Below are 13631 nucleotides of genomic sequence, written 5' to 3'. Positions count from 1 at the left end.
TTCAAATAAATTTAAATGATAAATCTTTAATTATGATTTTGATCTTTGAAGTTTGTAATGTGCATGTACTATACTTCATGCATAATGCAATACTCCATGTATGATCATTGATGAATCATGACGTGGTGTTCAATTATCAATTAGATTGGAGTTCTTCAAGAAAATGCTACAAAAGGTTCCAAGTATGGCCCCTCCTACACACCACCATCATCAAAGCAGTTGCATACTACTCTCTTGGAGAGGGAGAGATGCAAGCTTAAGCAGGTTACAGAGGATACCAGGAGACTTTGGCCACGCCATGGTGTGACATTGATCGTAGATGGATGGAACGACAGTCATAGGAGATCCATTCATGGGCTAGTAGCATATCCACGTGATGAGATACATTTTATTTCATCGCATGATGCTTTAGGCATGAGTAAGAGTGCCAATGTACTAGGCCATAAGTAGATAGATAGCATTGAGATGATTAGGCCATAGAATGTTGTGGCATTCATGGCAAATGGTGAGCCAACAAATAGAGTTGTTGGTGCTATAGTTGAGAGCTACTACTCCCACATTACAGTTTGTTATTCCATGGCTCACTGTTTAAATAATCTTCTCAAGGATATTGGTAAGCTTTCTTGGATTGCACTAACAATCACCAAAGTTGTTGAGATGGTGACCTTTATGCTTAACCATAGATATTTTTGCCATGAATTTTCAAAGAAGTTTCAAAAGATTCTCCTCAAGTACTTTGACACTCACTTTGCTTACTTCTTCATGCTAGGTCGCTTAAGGGAGTGTAGTGGTGCAATGAGACAAGTATTCATCAATGATGAGTTTAGGAGCTCTCCTTTGGCTTCTACTCCTGCACGGATGTCATGCATAGCCACAACTGAGGACATGGGATTTGGGATGAGATGAAGAGGATTGATGTCACGGTTCACCCAATCATACACATATTGCACCTCATAGACGCGATGCATCCATGTATTGGCAAGATCTATAAGGCTATCGACAAGATGATTGAGCACCAACATGAGCTAGTGTCAAATGAGGATCAGTATGATGAGATCCACACCTTCTGTGTGACACAGTGGGATGCCTATCATCTCCTTTGCATGCAGCAACATACATGTTGTACCTTGAGTTTCAAGGTTGTGGGCAAAAGAATCACAAGGAGGTTAGTGATGGTGGCTAGAGGCGCAACTTGGAGCACATGGTTCCTGATATTGAAAGGTGCAAAGTGAGGAACAGCCTACATTGTATAGGCTTGGTCATGGTTCATATGGCTGTTGTGATATAAAGGTAGACAAGTTCATTAGAGGTAGTGCTTTGTGGAGGGAGGATTATGGATATAATGACTCTGAGCTTTAGCACCTAGCTACTCGTATTTTGAGCCAAGCTATTAGCTTCTCTTATTTGGAGCAATTGTGAAGCTCTTACAGCCACATTGTGTCCAAGGAAAGGAGCAGCCTTGGTGTATAGAAGGCTAGTGATCTTGTCTTTTTCAGTGTAAACTTACATGTGTTTTGCAATAGTATCACTGCAAAGGGCAATCCCTTTACTCAATGGGAGATGAAGCAAGAGGAGCAACAGACAACAAGGCAAGTCCCACACTCAAGATAGACTGAGGAGGCAACAGAGGAAAGCATCGATGATATGGCACTTGAAGACAGGTCTTGATATCCAAGAGGCTAGACAGAGCCTTGCACCTTGAGGCTTGAGGATATTCTAATATTGTCATGCGCAGCATGCCACATTGCCACATGGTCCATAGAGTCTAGATGTTTATGATCTTTCATGATTCATTCTATGTCATATGATATTGAGACTTGGAGTATAATGTTACATATATCTTTTTGATCCATCATTTGTTTCACACTATTGTTTATTGTCTTGGAGAGGCTTATTAGAATGCGACATCATTTGTTTCACACTATTGTTTGCCATGAGTGGTAGAATTGGAAGGAAAAAAAAATGATCCCAAGACAATTGCATTTTGTCACATGGCCATGAAAGATGATTGGTGAGAGGATGCAACTAGCCTAACGCGCATGAATCTCGTGGATAGTGTCCTCAAATTGACAGAGAAACATGAAGGCATGGCTAATTGGTCTTATGCACTACCCACATTGGACTTCATTCCACAAGCTCATCCAACCACGTCTTTGGTTTGTTTTGGGAGATTATGGTGGGGGGTACAATGAGGAAGCCTAGCTTATAGGGGTACCGATCACTTTTTCCTTGCTAAATCACCATTGGATTGTCATGAATCTCCTCATACTTTATAGGTGTATGCACATCCTTTTATCAAAACCTAGGGGAGTCCACCTCAAAATGACCAAACTCTATAGCATTCGTTTAGCTACCTAGTAATGAGGATCGTCTAGCTAACAATGATGTCACTTGCCACAATTTGGATAGCTACAAGGATCTTCTTAAGTTTGCTAGAAGCTATCAAAGGCAAGGAGCATCATGCCAAAGAGATGTCTCCATTTTCTAGTAGACGGTGACGTTAGGAAGAAGAGGGTGGCATGGTAGCATAGTACGGGGAAGTTTCAAAAACAAGAGAAACGAAAACGGAAAACCCGGAGTTTTGGAATATCAGCAAAATTTTGGAAACGGAGAAACGGCATTTCGGATTGTACACTAAAATACATACAATATTATGTGGGTATGTAAATATATCAATGCCTACAACAACATGTACCCAATTTTCATACAAAACTTTAAGTCTTCATGTCATATGATTGAAATCATGATTCATTACACATGTCATGACTCATGAGTAAAGATTGAAAAGTCAAGACTCAATGGTTGAAACTTAAGACAGCTTAACACAATTAAGACTCAATTTTCAAAACTTAAGGCAACAAAATGAATTATAATTTATGACTCATGAATCATCTATGATCTAAAGAGCAATGAAGATTGACATCAAGAACAATGGAGACTAATATCAAGAACAATGGAACAAGAATCAAGATGCATAATAAGTGAAATTAAGATACAATGATACATGTAACTACGTCATGTGAATAATATGTCAAAACTCCAAAGTCCAATGAGCATTGAGCACTATGTGGTAGTCTCTAGACTCTAAAAGTGAAATCAAGATACAATGATACATGTAACTACGTCATGTGAATAATATGTCAAAACTCCAAAGTCCAATGAGCATTGAGCACTGTGTGGTAGTCTCTAGACTCTAATAACTACTAAGTAATAAGTATCAACATCAATGAACAATCGGCAACTATAGTGTGGACAACAAGGCGCGATGTCTTTGTGAGAACGCATATCAAGTGGTATTTCACACGTGTTACACTCTCTAATTTCTCCAATCCACAATAGTTGCACCGCCACTTCTTTGATCCGTCAGAGCCCTCGTATCCTCATATCCCTGATTAAAGTGACGTGCCTCCAATGTGGATCCGGTGCCATGATTAGCCTTTAGGTAATGGGAAGAAGAAGAAAAAGAAAAAGAAAAAGAAGAGGAGGAGGAAGAGGAGAGGGAAGAGAGGAAGAAGAAGAAAAGAAAGAAGAAGAGGAGGAAGAGGAGGAGGAGGAGGAGGGAGTTGGACTGCCCCGATACAGACCATAAGATGCCGAAACACCGGTCTGCCGTTTCCATTTTGGTTTGAAACAGCCAGTCTGTTTCAACAACCCCGAAATGCCTTTTTGGGGTACTATGCATGGTAGCATGGAAGTTATGATAACCCACCTAAGGCTAGGAGGTATCTCAACAACCAAATACTTGAAACTTCTTGTATGTATATTTTAGGCACGGTATCAGTGTGGCCATGAGCAAAATGGTTCACTACCCCTTTTTTCTTTCAAAGCTCATGGAGTCGTGTCAAATGGATATATTATTTTAGTTTATCATGCCTTTATATACACTCTTACATTGCCTGATCGTATCAATGCAACATCCTTCATCGCTCAATTTTGTGTCTTCCTTTTCTACGTCTTTATCTTCTCGCACATTGATTGCCTTCAACCAAGGCAAAGTCCTATGATGAGCAAGATAACGTATGTCTTTATCTTCTTGCAGAGTTGATTACCTTCAAAGTTCCTATGATACGCAATGTAAAGAGGCTAAACTTATGAGCTTCATGCACCAATGGCAGTACATCCCCTTGGTCTCCCACCCCCAACAGAAGGAAAAAAAAAAGGCACACAAGGAAGAAATAAAGCAATAATGACAGAAGTTGGCAGATGCTCTCCTTCAATCACAGTAAGCCTGTACCCCAAATGAAAAATGATTCTAGCTAGGTTGCTGCAAAGGCAGATCCTACAATTACTTTGCCAAGAATCAGAAAGGAAAGATGCACCTTAAACCGAATGAAGCCAAAAAAGCACTTACTTTCTCACCTCAATTTGATGTGCAGGCTCCGCAAGTCGAAGGCTCGTCGCCCATCGATGCGTTGATCTTCTTTGAGGGCAGTGAGTATGAAGTCTTCCAGAAGACAATCCATCGCCATTGAACGCAGACTGTAAAACCTTCCCTGACTCCGACGCTTATTTGCTTCATATTTTCTTCGACAACTTTCCACCGACGTTTAATGTAAATTTGAGTTGCAATTTTTGTTTAAAGGACCAACGTTTAGTGTAAAACTAGCTAGTACATCATTGCCAAGCTCGCAAGGCTTCACCTACTTCTTTTTTTCAATATGAATATTTTTTGAAGGTGTATTGTGTGCATAAAAACATGAATCTCAAAGCTTTAATATCATTAAAGAAAAGCAAGGTCAAGCACGCATCGTGCAACACAACAGAAAGTATTATTTCAATTAGTAGTGTGCATGCTCAACACATTGTAGACGTTCTTTCAAAACACATTGCAAAGTACACATTGCACCAAGTAGCTAGCTGTAGCATAGCTAATGAAGGAAAGAAAATAGCATGTTAGAAACTATAAAACCCTTCAAAATAGTTTTCTCCTTCATACAGGGATATTGTTTGTGAGCATTGGAGCATCTATGGCATTGTGTAGCGACGATGCTCCCATGTTTTTTCCATATGAATGATTGCGACGATCACACTCTTTGAACTTCCTCTTACCTAAAATAAATATGTTAGTACCTTATAAATTGAAGCATGTATCAAAAAAGATTTGAAACGAAAAAGAAAATGTAGTTTCAATTACCTAAATTAGAAAAAAGAGTACGTACATCATCTCCATCAAACACAATAATGCCAAGGTGCAATTGATGAGCCCTAACCATGCATGAAAGATCTATGAATTCATGATGCTCCCAATATAGTGGGATACATGAATGTTTTTTTTAAATCAAGAATGCTTCTAATGGGGTGAAAACATAAAAACACTAGACGTAAGTCTCATGTTGTATCTCTACAAAGGCTGAACTAGAAAAATCCAAGTATGGGAGAGTTGGCAAGCACTCAACAACACAAGCAAGGCTCCTGCGTATAATGGGATCAAACAATAGAAAAATGTATTGTTCTTTGAGACCTACTTGAGTTTTCGATACAGGGTAATATGTGTATACGAGGGTAGACATCTAAAGAAGCCATTGAAAAAAGGTGAGATCTTGAGCACAACAAGGAGTGAATAAAAAAGTAAGAGAGGTCAAATTTTAGAAAGCATATTCACAACATACAAACACGTACAAAATATTGAACTCATAGTAAGTAAAGTCACATGAAAATTCTCATTGCAAACACATGAATGTTGAAGAAAAAAATAAAAGTAAACACGTGCATTAAATAATAAAACATATACATAGAGAAAACATTGCTGATAAAACTTTAAGGATGCCTTTTTTTGTAAATTGAAAATATTATATTAACTATGTGATTCGTAGGGCATTTTAAGAATTACAAAGGCAAGTGGAATGGAGATGGCAAAATATTTGTTTGAAAAAACAACATACTTTTTCCATAAACATTGAAACCCACATCTTGCAATTCCTCCTTGAAAGAGTGGAGTCATTTTCATTCTTTGCTTCCATAATTGAATACCAATCCACATTTGTAATAAAAGCAATTCAAAAGGGCAAATAAAGTTTGAAAACAACATAGAGGTGTTTGTAAATGTTTAGTAGTAACAAATTTCATGGCTCAAATTGATTGAATACACTAACCCATTAATGTCAACAACCCGTTGAACCTAGAAACAGACATTTTTGAAGATGCAACTTCCTTTTTCAAGCACTTGTTCAACATTCTGCTCGTTGTCCAATCTATTTATCTCGCTCTCCAATCACCTTGAATCATGCATCTCCCTCTTTAGCACATCATCGATCAATTGTCTTGTTTTATGCACCCCCTATACTACACCTTTTAACTCATAGTGCAAATCTCCAGCAATGCTATAGAGCCAAATATGTGCACTATGCAAATCCTGTAGTATATCATGTAGGCACACGAACTACATGAGCATTTCCTTTGAAAAGGATTGCATGAGATGGCCAAGTAAACCTGATAATTTCTTTAGTATCATTTTTTTGAAAAGCCCAAGAGAAAGGAGAACTATTAATCGCCTCCATAGTTATTTGACACTTGGGAATGCAAGGATGTGCATCTTGGCCCATCTCATGTCGTGGGCATGCTAACCCCATTTCCATTGGCACAAAAGACTTCGACCTGAGAAACATATAGATGCAACATTGTCATACATATCTCAAAACAATAAACGTCAACCTTTAATAGGGAAGCGTAGTAGAGCTTTGAACACAAAAATGTTAAAGAAACGCCCAAAAAAAAGGAAGGAATATATACCCCGATAAACGACACTAAGAAGATAAGCATTGCTAAGACATAGTTTTTCCAATATCTTTCTATAGAAATTACACAGCACAACTGATAGAATCTGAGTAAGGAGTAGAGAACACACAACAAATATGAGAAGAACATGCACTACTTTAATTTCAAACATTTTGATACAAAGATGGCTCTATTCACCCAAGCACTTCCACTGTGAAGCTTAGATGGCGATCCAAACAGATGATGGGTGAAGAGCTTAAGGATAGCTAAAAGAAATCTGACTGGGTGAAAGATAGACTGACCATGGCTTTAGAGGAATCTTCCTTTTATAGACCGAGAAGGTAGTCTGGCCAGCATGCCCAACCATATTATAAACCTTCCCTAGTCAATCAGGGAATATTTTCAAAATGTAACCAAATCTTTCATGCCAAAGTTTACTAGTGCCCACACTAACAGTGGCTATAAGAGCACTTATCTCATACAAGTTGTTCCTTCTTTTTCCTTTGCTAACAGCTTTGTCAACACTGTCAATAATTTCTATACCTTTCTTAGTGAACCTCACCTCATGGCCAAGATCAATTATAGAAGCAACTAATATCAGATTTCTCTTAATCTCTGGAACATACAGCACATTTGAAAGATCCTTGAGTTTGCCATTTGTGGTAACAAAGGAAATAGTACATGTGCTCTCAATAGGGCATTTTGTATCATTCCCAACCGTCATAGTGATGGATTCTTATAGAGGCTTTATAGATATTTCTTATCGATCATGTGATGGGAGGCATCACTATCCAATACCGATGAGTCAGTATGAAATATTTTTTATACCAAGGAATACACTTCCTCAATGGTCTACCATGAATAACCTCAACTCTATAGCCATATTGATTGTCTCCTTTCCTTTAGTCTTCGCAGTGCTGTTCTTTTCATCTCCCTTCGTGACATGACAATTTGCAATTGTAGGCCTTTTCTTCTTGCAATAGAAGCACTCTCCTTAAAACTTTTTATTACTATCCTTCTTCTTCTTCTCACTATTGGTAGAGGAACCACCTTTGTCTTTCACATTGGCAACAAAGAATGCAGTATCTTCATTGTTGCTACCTTCTCGAACTTTAAGACGCAACTCCTTCTCCATTCGTAATGCACAAATTTCGTCAAACATCAAAGCTTGGGGTCTCACCTAAGTGTTTAAGGTAGTTACCAATCCATCAAACTTTGGTGGATAAATTTGAAGTCATCTTTGAGCTAGCTCCTCACTAGTCTTTTTATATCCTAGTGGTGGCCATCTAGTCACACAGATTCTTGATCCGAGTGATGAATACTTTAGCTATCTCTCCTTTAGCAAACTTCTCTGCTATTAGTTGATTCTCCAAGTTTTGAATCCTTATTTGATTTTGCATTTCCTACTGACTTCTCAGTACATTTCAAGCCTTTTGATGCCTTGGTTGTATACTAAATTAAGGTCAAAACACTGCCAAAACAGCTTTAACTAAGGCACATAGTGCAGCTACATTTCTTCGTTTCCAAGCTCATGGAAGCTTTGCATTTGAAGGAATTATAACATTTGAATTTGATGTGTTGGGGGTGGGTTGTGGTTTTGAGTCAGCCCCTAGCACTATCTCCAGAAGCTCATAAGAATTGAGGATAGTTACGATTTTGAACTTCCACGGAGTATAGTTTGTATCATCTAACTTGCCTTTGCTGAAGGTTGGTGAATGAATCCTCAGTGTTTGAATTGCTAGTACAATACCACCACCACATGATGTGCTAGTACTGCTACTTGATGTAGCAGACAACATTTCTCCTCTTTGTTGTTGAAGCCCTTGCCTCTCTTGTACTCTTCACTCCTCAGAGCCCCCTAGGCTTTGATACCATGTAGAAATTACATGGCTCAATGGAAAAAATCTAAGAAAGGAGTAGAGAACACACAACAAATATGAGAAAAATAAAGACTGCTTTAGTTTCAAACGAACTGATACAAAGATGGCTCTATCCACTCGTGCACTTGTGAAGCTTAGATGATGATCCAAACATATGATAGGCGAAGAGCTTAAGGGTAGTTGGAAGAACTCTGACTGGGTGTAGACTAACTATGGCTTTAGAGGGGACTTCCTTTTATAGCTCAAGAAGGTAGTCTGGTGAGGGTGGGCCATGGAGCATATCTAATACTTTCACATTACACAAATTCATTGAATTGGGAGACATTGCAAGCACAAGTTAGAAATTGAAATATGCATAATAGAGATAGAGGATTTCCCATGCTCCATCTCTATGCAAAAGGCTAATCAATATGATAAACCATGATAATTATACATATACATATACAATCAACAAAAAGGAATGAGATTGACACAACATATATGGAAGTTCATGGCACACAAGATAGACACATAAACAAAAGAGAATTATAATATACCCTCTGAAACATCTCTTAATACACTTGTAAAGTGATAAGCCTTTTGAGATGATGCAAAATAAAAATTGTTTTAATTGAACTACCAAGGCAGAACATGAAACCATCTAACTTTCTATAACACCTCGAGGCACGCAATGTTGATGGTAGAATGAGTGTTTGCACTCCGATCTTCTAACAAAACCTTTATAGAATCAATAGATCTCGCTCAACTAAAAGCAACATATAGCTACCCATGAGAGAATACTAGTATCTTGAGGTACATCCCTAAGAAGGTCAATGTTTGCTCTTAAGACTTGTTAATTGTCTTAGCAAAAGCTAGCCTAATAGGAAATTGTCTTCTACACATGACGAAGGGCAACCCCACCAAAATCGAGATAAAGATAATCTTGGGTGTAAAGATAGTAACACCAACATTAGTTCTAGTAATAATTTAATCCTTCAACACCTTTCTATGAAACTATTTGCATATCAATCTTGTACCATTACAAAGGCCTATAGTAGGATTTAAGCTTCTTCATAACATCATTGACACTTTTTTTTTTCAAGATCAAAGAATGTGGTGAAAAACCACCTTCTAGGTCTATGGAGTTCAAATTGTTGAGATTCAAGCTCATTAGTCGTCTGTCAGTTGTCTACCTTAGTTGAATAAGGTTAAGTCATATTGACTTAACCATAGTTAGATCTAGGTCATTTGATTTTTTGTATGTGTGTTGTACACAGTTGACTGATTGTGTTGAAAAAATGGGATGAACAAGGAGCATGACACCTACCCTACCTGCCTGTGCCTTTGTCCATCTCTCTCTCTCTCTCTCTCTCTCTCTCTCTCTCTCTCTCTCTCTCTCTCTCTCTCTCTCTCTCTCTCTCTCTCTCTCTCTCTCTCTCTCTCTCTCTCTCTCTCTCTCTCTCTCATTTTGTAATATGGTATCAGAGCTTGAATGGCACCTTCTCTGATGATTTCCTACCGTATGTATTCATCTGAGCATGACAAGTTTTTTCAGGCAATCACAAGCATGTAGTTGAGCAATGGGTGTTCCTGATGTAACAAGTCCAATCAGCACAAGGATTGAATATTCATCAGCCACAATTTCTTGAATCTGAGGAATGCTAGCAAGGTTTCAAAGTGTGTCCACAACAGCTGCCTGTGTAATCAGGAGCAACCTACAATCAAGATTGTCATAAATCAGCCCAAATCCTATAGATTTTCCACCCCAAACTGAGTTCGGAAGCCAAAGGCAAAGACTGTCTGAGGATCTTTAACTTCATACAGCTTAGCAAGGTTCTCTTTCAATTCTGCATTTGAAACATTTGGCCACCCAGGATGAAGCACATCCACTATAAATTGCTTTGTGGGAAAGTAAGCGGTTAGTCATGAACTTGTGCGTATGCACGGTGCAAGATTTGAGACCCACCATGGCGAAGACGAAGGGAGAAAGTTGTCTTGCCTGATGCTGCAGCTAATACTCCACCTCGATCCTGCGCACTCCTTCCCTCGAAGCTTATATATGTTCAGCAGTGAGGCGCAGTTTGAGAAGCCTTTGGTGTATGCATGATATGTCCATTAGCATGAATCTTGCTCTTCCTCATGATTTGATTTGAAGGACAACAGATACAAGGAGGCATCAGCTAAAGCTCATAATAGTCCAATGTAATATTCCATGTTAGTGATTTAGCGAGGTTGCAGATTACATCATTTCAACTAAGCAAGTGGGTAGGTCAATTGCAGAGCCGATTTCAATGCTTACTCAGATGACCATTTATGATGTACTGTGGTAAAATGCAGTTTTTGACTGGTCAGGAGTGAGCAACTTCAAAAGAATCACCACAAACCTACAATAAGCTTGGACTTTGAGCTCAGATCAACTCTAACTTCCTCCAAGACATCAATTTGACTAATCTCAAATTCATTCAAGGATGTGAGATGCTTCTCTATACATGACAAAGCTGCTTTAGTTGCAAAAGTATCGAGTTTGATTTATGCGTTTCCATGCGGTAGCATGGCCCAGATTGTAAAGGTTGTTGAGCTTGAGAAGCTTGATGCATTGGTTATATCCACTGAATCCATCCAGAAGGGAATAAAGCTCATGTCCTGCCACTATGTCCAACAGTTGGTCTGTGAAAGGGATAGGAAAGTGATCCTTCTTCGTCTTGGAATTAAGCTTTCGGAAATCCACACATATGCGCAATTTGCCATTCTTCTTGGGTACAACCACGATGGGTGAAACCCATTCACTATTTGCCACTGGATAGATGAACTCGGCTTCCAGAAGCTTCAACAGCTCCGCTTTCACCAATGTGGAATTGCAATTGAATGGGAATAGGAGCACATGTACTGGCTAAGAATGCAATAGTGGTCATTGCTGGCAGTTATTGGTTGCACTACAGATCACTGAAGTATATTGCCTACTGGCATTTTGAGAAATTGACTGGTTTTGTAAAGGTGAAATGTTGTGAGCATTAAATGCTTAGTTTTGAATCGATTTACTATAGTTTTTGCAGTGAGGCTGATTGTTAACAGTTTTTGGCGAGCATATGTGGCATTGTTGCCTGAAGAGCTAGATAAGCATCGGTGTCTATTGAGTTATGTATTGACTCCTTGAGGTTGTGACACCTGGTTGTTGTGGTTTATGGCTTGTTTTAGCTGAGAATAACCTCGTTTCGATAGAAAATATACAGTTGGTTACTTACAAACTGTTGATTACAGATTGCCATCAATCATTGAATGCTACGTATGCCTACATATCTATTGATCAGACAATGCTACTTGGTTGGAATGCTATTACTTTCAGATGCTTTGCCACATGTTTGGAAATGTATGATTTTGTTGTGAATTAAAATCTACTGGTTTTGCAAAATTGAAGACCTTGAAATGGAAAACATAGGAGAGAAGGACACAATCACTTAAATAGTTGGAAGCTAGACTACAACAATTTCGTTCTATGGAAATTCAAGATGTCTAATTTCTTAATTGGAAGAGGCTATTGGGACCTAGTCACAGGTCTTGAAGATAAGCCCAAGCTACCGGAGGATAGACTTCCAACACATGATCAATCAAAGGCACACAAGACATGGTTGGAAAAGGCCAGTAGGGTCTTGCATTGGTTGTCATTATGTGTGTTAGACACAAAAGCTATGCAAATTACAAATTGTAATTCCCCAAAAGCTACTTGGGACTTATTGATGAAGAATTATGGGCATGTCACTCATGCGAGAAAGATACAACTGAAGCAAAAATTCAGCCACATATCTAGGAATGGAAGGTCTATTGAAGACTATGTTAGTGAGATAAGAACCATTGCAAAACAACTAGGCTCAATTGGAGTTGAAGTTGGGGATGATGATTTGGTGGCCACTACCCTCCATGGTCTTGGAGTAGAGTATAAGAAGTTTGATACTTCCATATCAGTAAGTCAAGAGTAGCTTGGTTTTGATGAACTTGTGGCACTTCTTTTGCATGAAGAAGTGAAACTTGGACTCAATACAAGTTCCAGCGGGTCTAAAAATAGCAGGGTCAGTGTCTTCTACTCAAATCAAAGGGGTAGAGGTGGAAGAGGAAGATAAAATTTTAGAGGAAGAGGTGCTGGAAATGCATATGCAGCCCGTGTGGATAGCAAGCTACTGGATGGCAAAATAGGCAGCCTCAAGCAAATAGAGGTGCCTCAAATGCTCGTGGAAGAGGGGGTTATTTAGCTAGAGGAAGAGGCACTTGGCAACAGCCTCAAATGAGTCATGGATAACAATCAAATGCAATAAGGATTGTCATTATTGTGGCAAATATGGGCATGTAGCTAAAGATTTTATAAGAAGCAGAATGATCAGAGAGTAAGAGGAAAGCAACATGGTCATTATGCTTCTTCTAGTGGTATGTAGGAGGATGAGAGAGGTTGTTTGCTATGCAACATGTGAAGAAAGGGTTGCCTACACAAGGCAAAGCAGATGATGTATTGTATATAGACTCAGGGGCATCTAACCACATGACTCCTCGTGGAGAGTGGTTTGACACATTGGTAGAAGGTCCTCATGGATATGTTTGCATAGGGGATGATACGTAATATGACATTATGCATACATGTACTATTCCCTTGATGATGCATGGTGACAGGAAAAAGAGTCTCTATGATGTGTTACATGTACCCTCCATAACCAAAAACTTGCTTTCTATGGGACAAATGGCTGAACAGAATCTACAAGTTAGATTCAATAGAGATGGATGCTACATTGGAGAGTATGGTCAAGGATGCAAAATCATTGCTAAAGGCAAAAGAAATGGCAGGATGTTTACATTGGATACGAAAATTCCTGTATATGAATGCTGCTATGTACTCACATGACAATGCTGCAATAAGGGACATTGAGATATGTCATAAAAGGATTGGTCATGTAAATGTTCAAAAGCTGAAGAATATATAGCATAAGCAAGTTGTAATTGGACTCCCTAAGTTCAAGCATGTGGAATTGGGACATGTCTGTTAGTCATGTCAATTTGGGAAGCAATTAAGGCTTC

At 38.8% G+C, this 13631-nt stretch overlaps 1 protein-coding gene across 3 annotated transcripts in view; it reads right to left on the bottom strand.

The window, feature by feature from the left end:
* LOC148028872 (exosome complex component RRP45A-like) overlaps nucleotides 1-4562 on the bottom strand; it is a 61252-nt gene extending 56690 nt beyond the window's left edge. For 2 of the 3 annotated variants that reach the window (XM_087687643.1, XM_087687642.1), the window contains exon 1: nucleotides 4360-4562. In XM_087687643.1, the coding sequence (XP_087543769.1) occupies nucleotides 4360-4469 (110 nt within the window). In that variant the 5' untranslated portion in view covers nucleotides 4470-4562. The remainder of the gene's footprint in view (nucleotides 1-4359) is intronic. The other variant, XM_087687641.1, reaches the window with a different exon arrangement.
* Nucleotides 4563-13631: the final 9069 nt, after the last annotated feature.

Source organism: Lygodium microphyllum, chromosome 11 (genome assembly GCF_053477565.2).
Source record: "Lygodium microphyllum isolate KBCC chromosome 11, Lygodium_microphyllum_v1.1.10, whole genome shotgun sequence".
Taxonomy (NCBI): Eukaryota; Viridiplantae; Streptophyta; class Polypodiopsida; order Schizaeales; family Lygodiaceae; genus Lygodium; species Lygodium microphyllum.
Note: the sequence above shows the minus strand (reverse complement) of the source record. Positions and strands in the feature narration are given on the sequence as shown.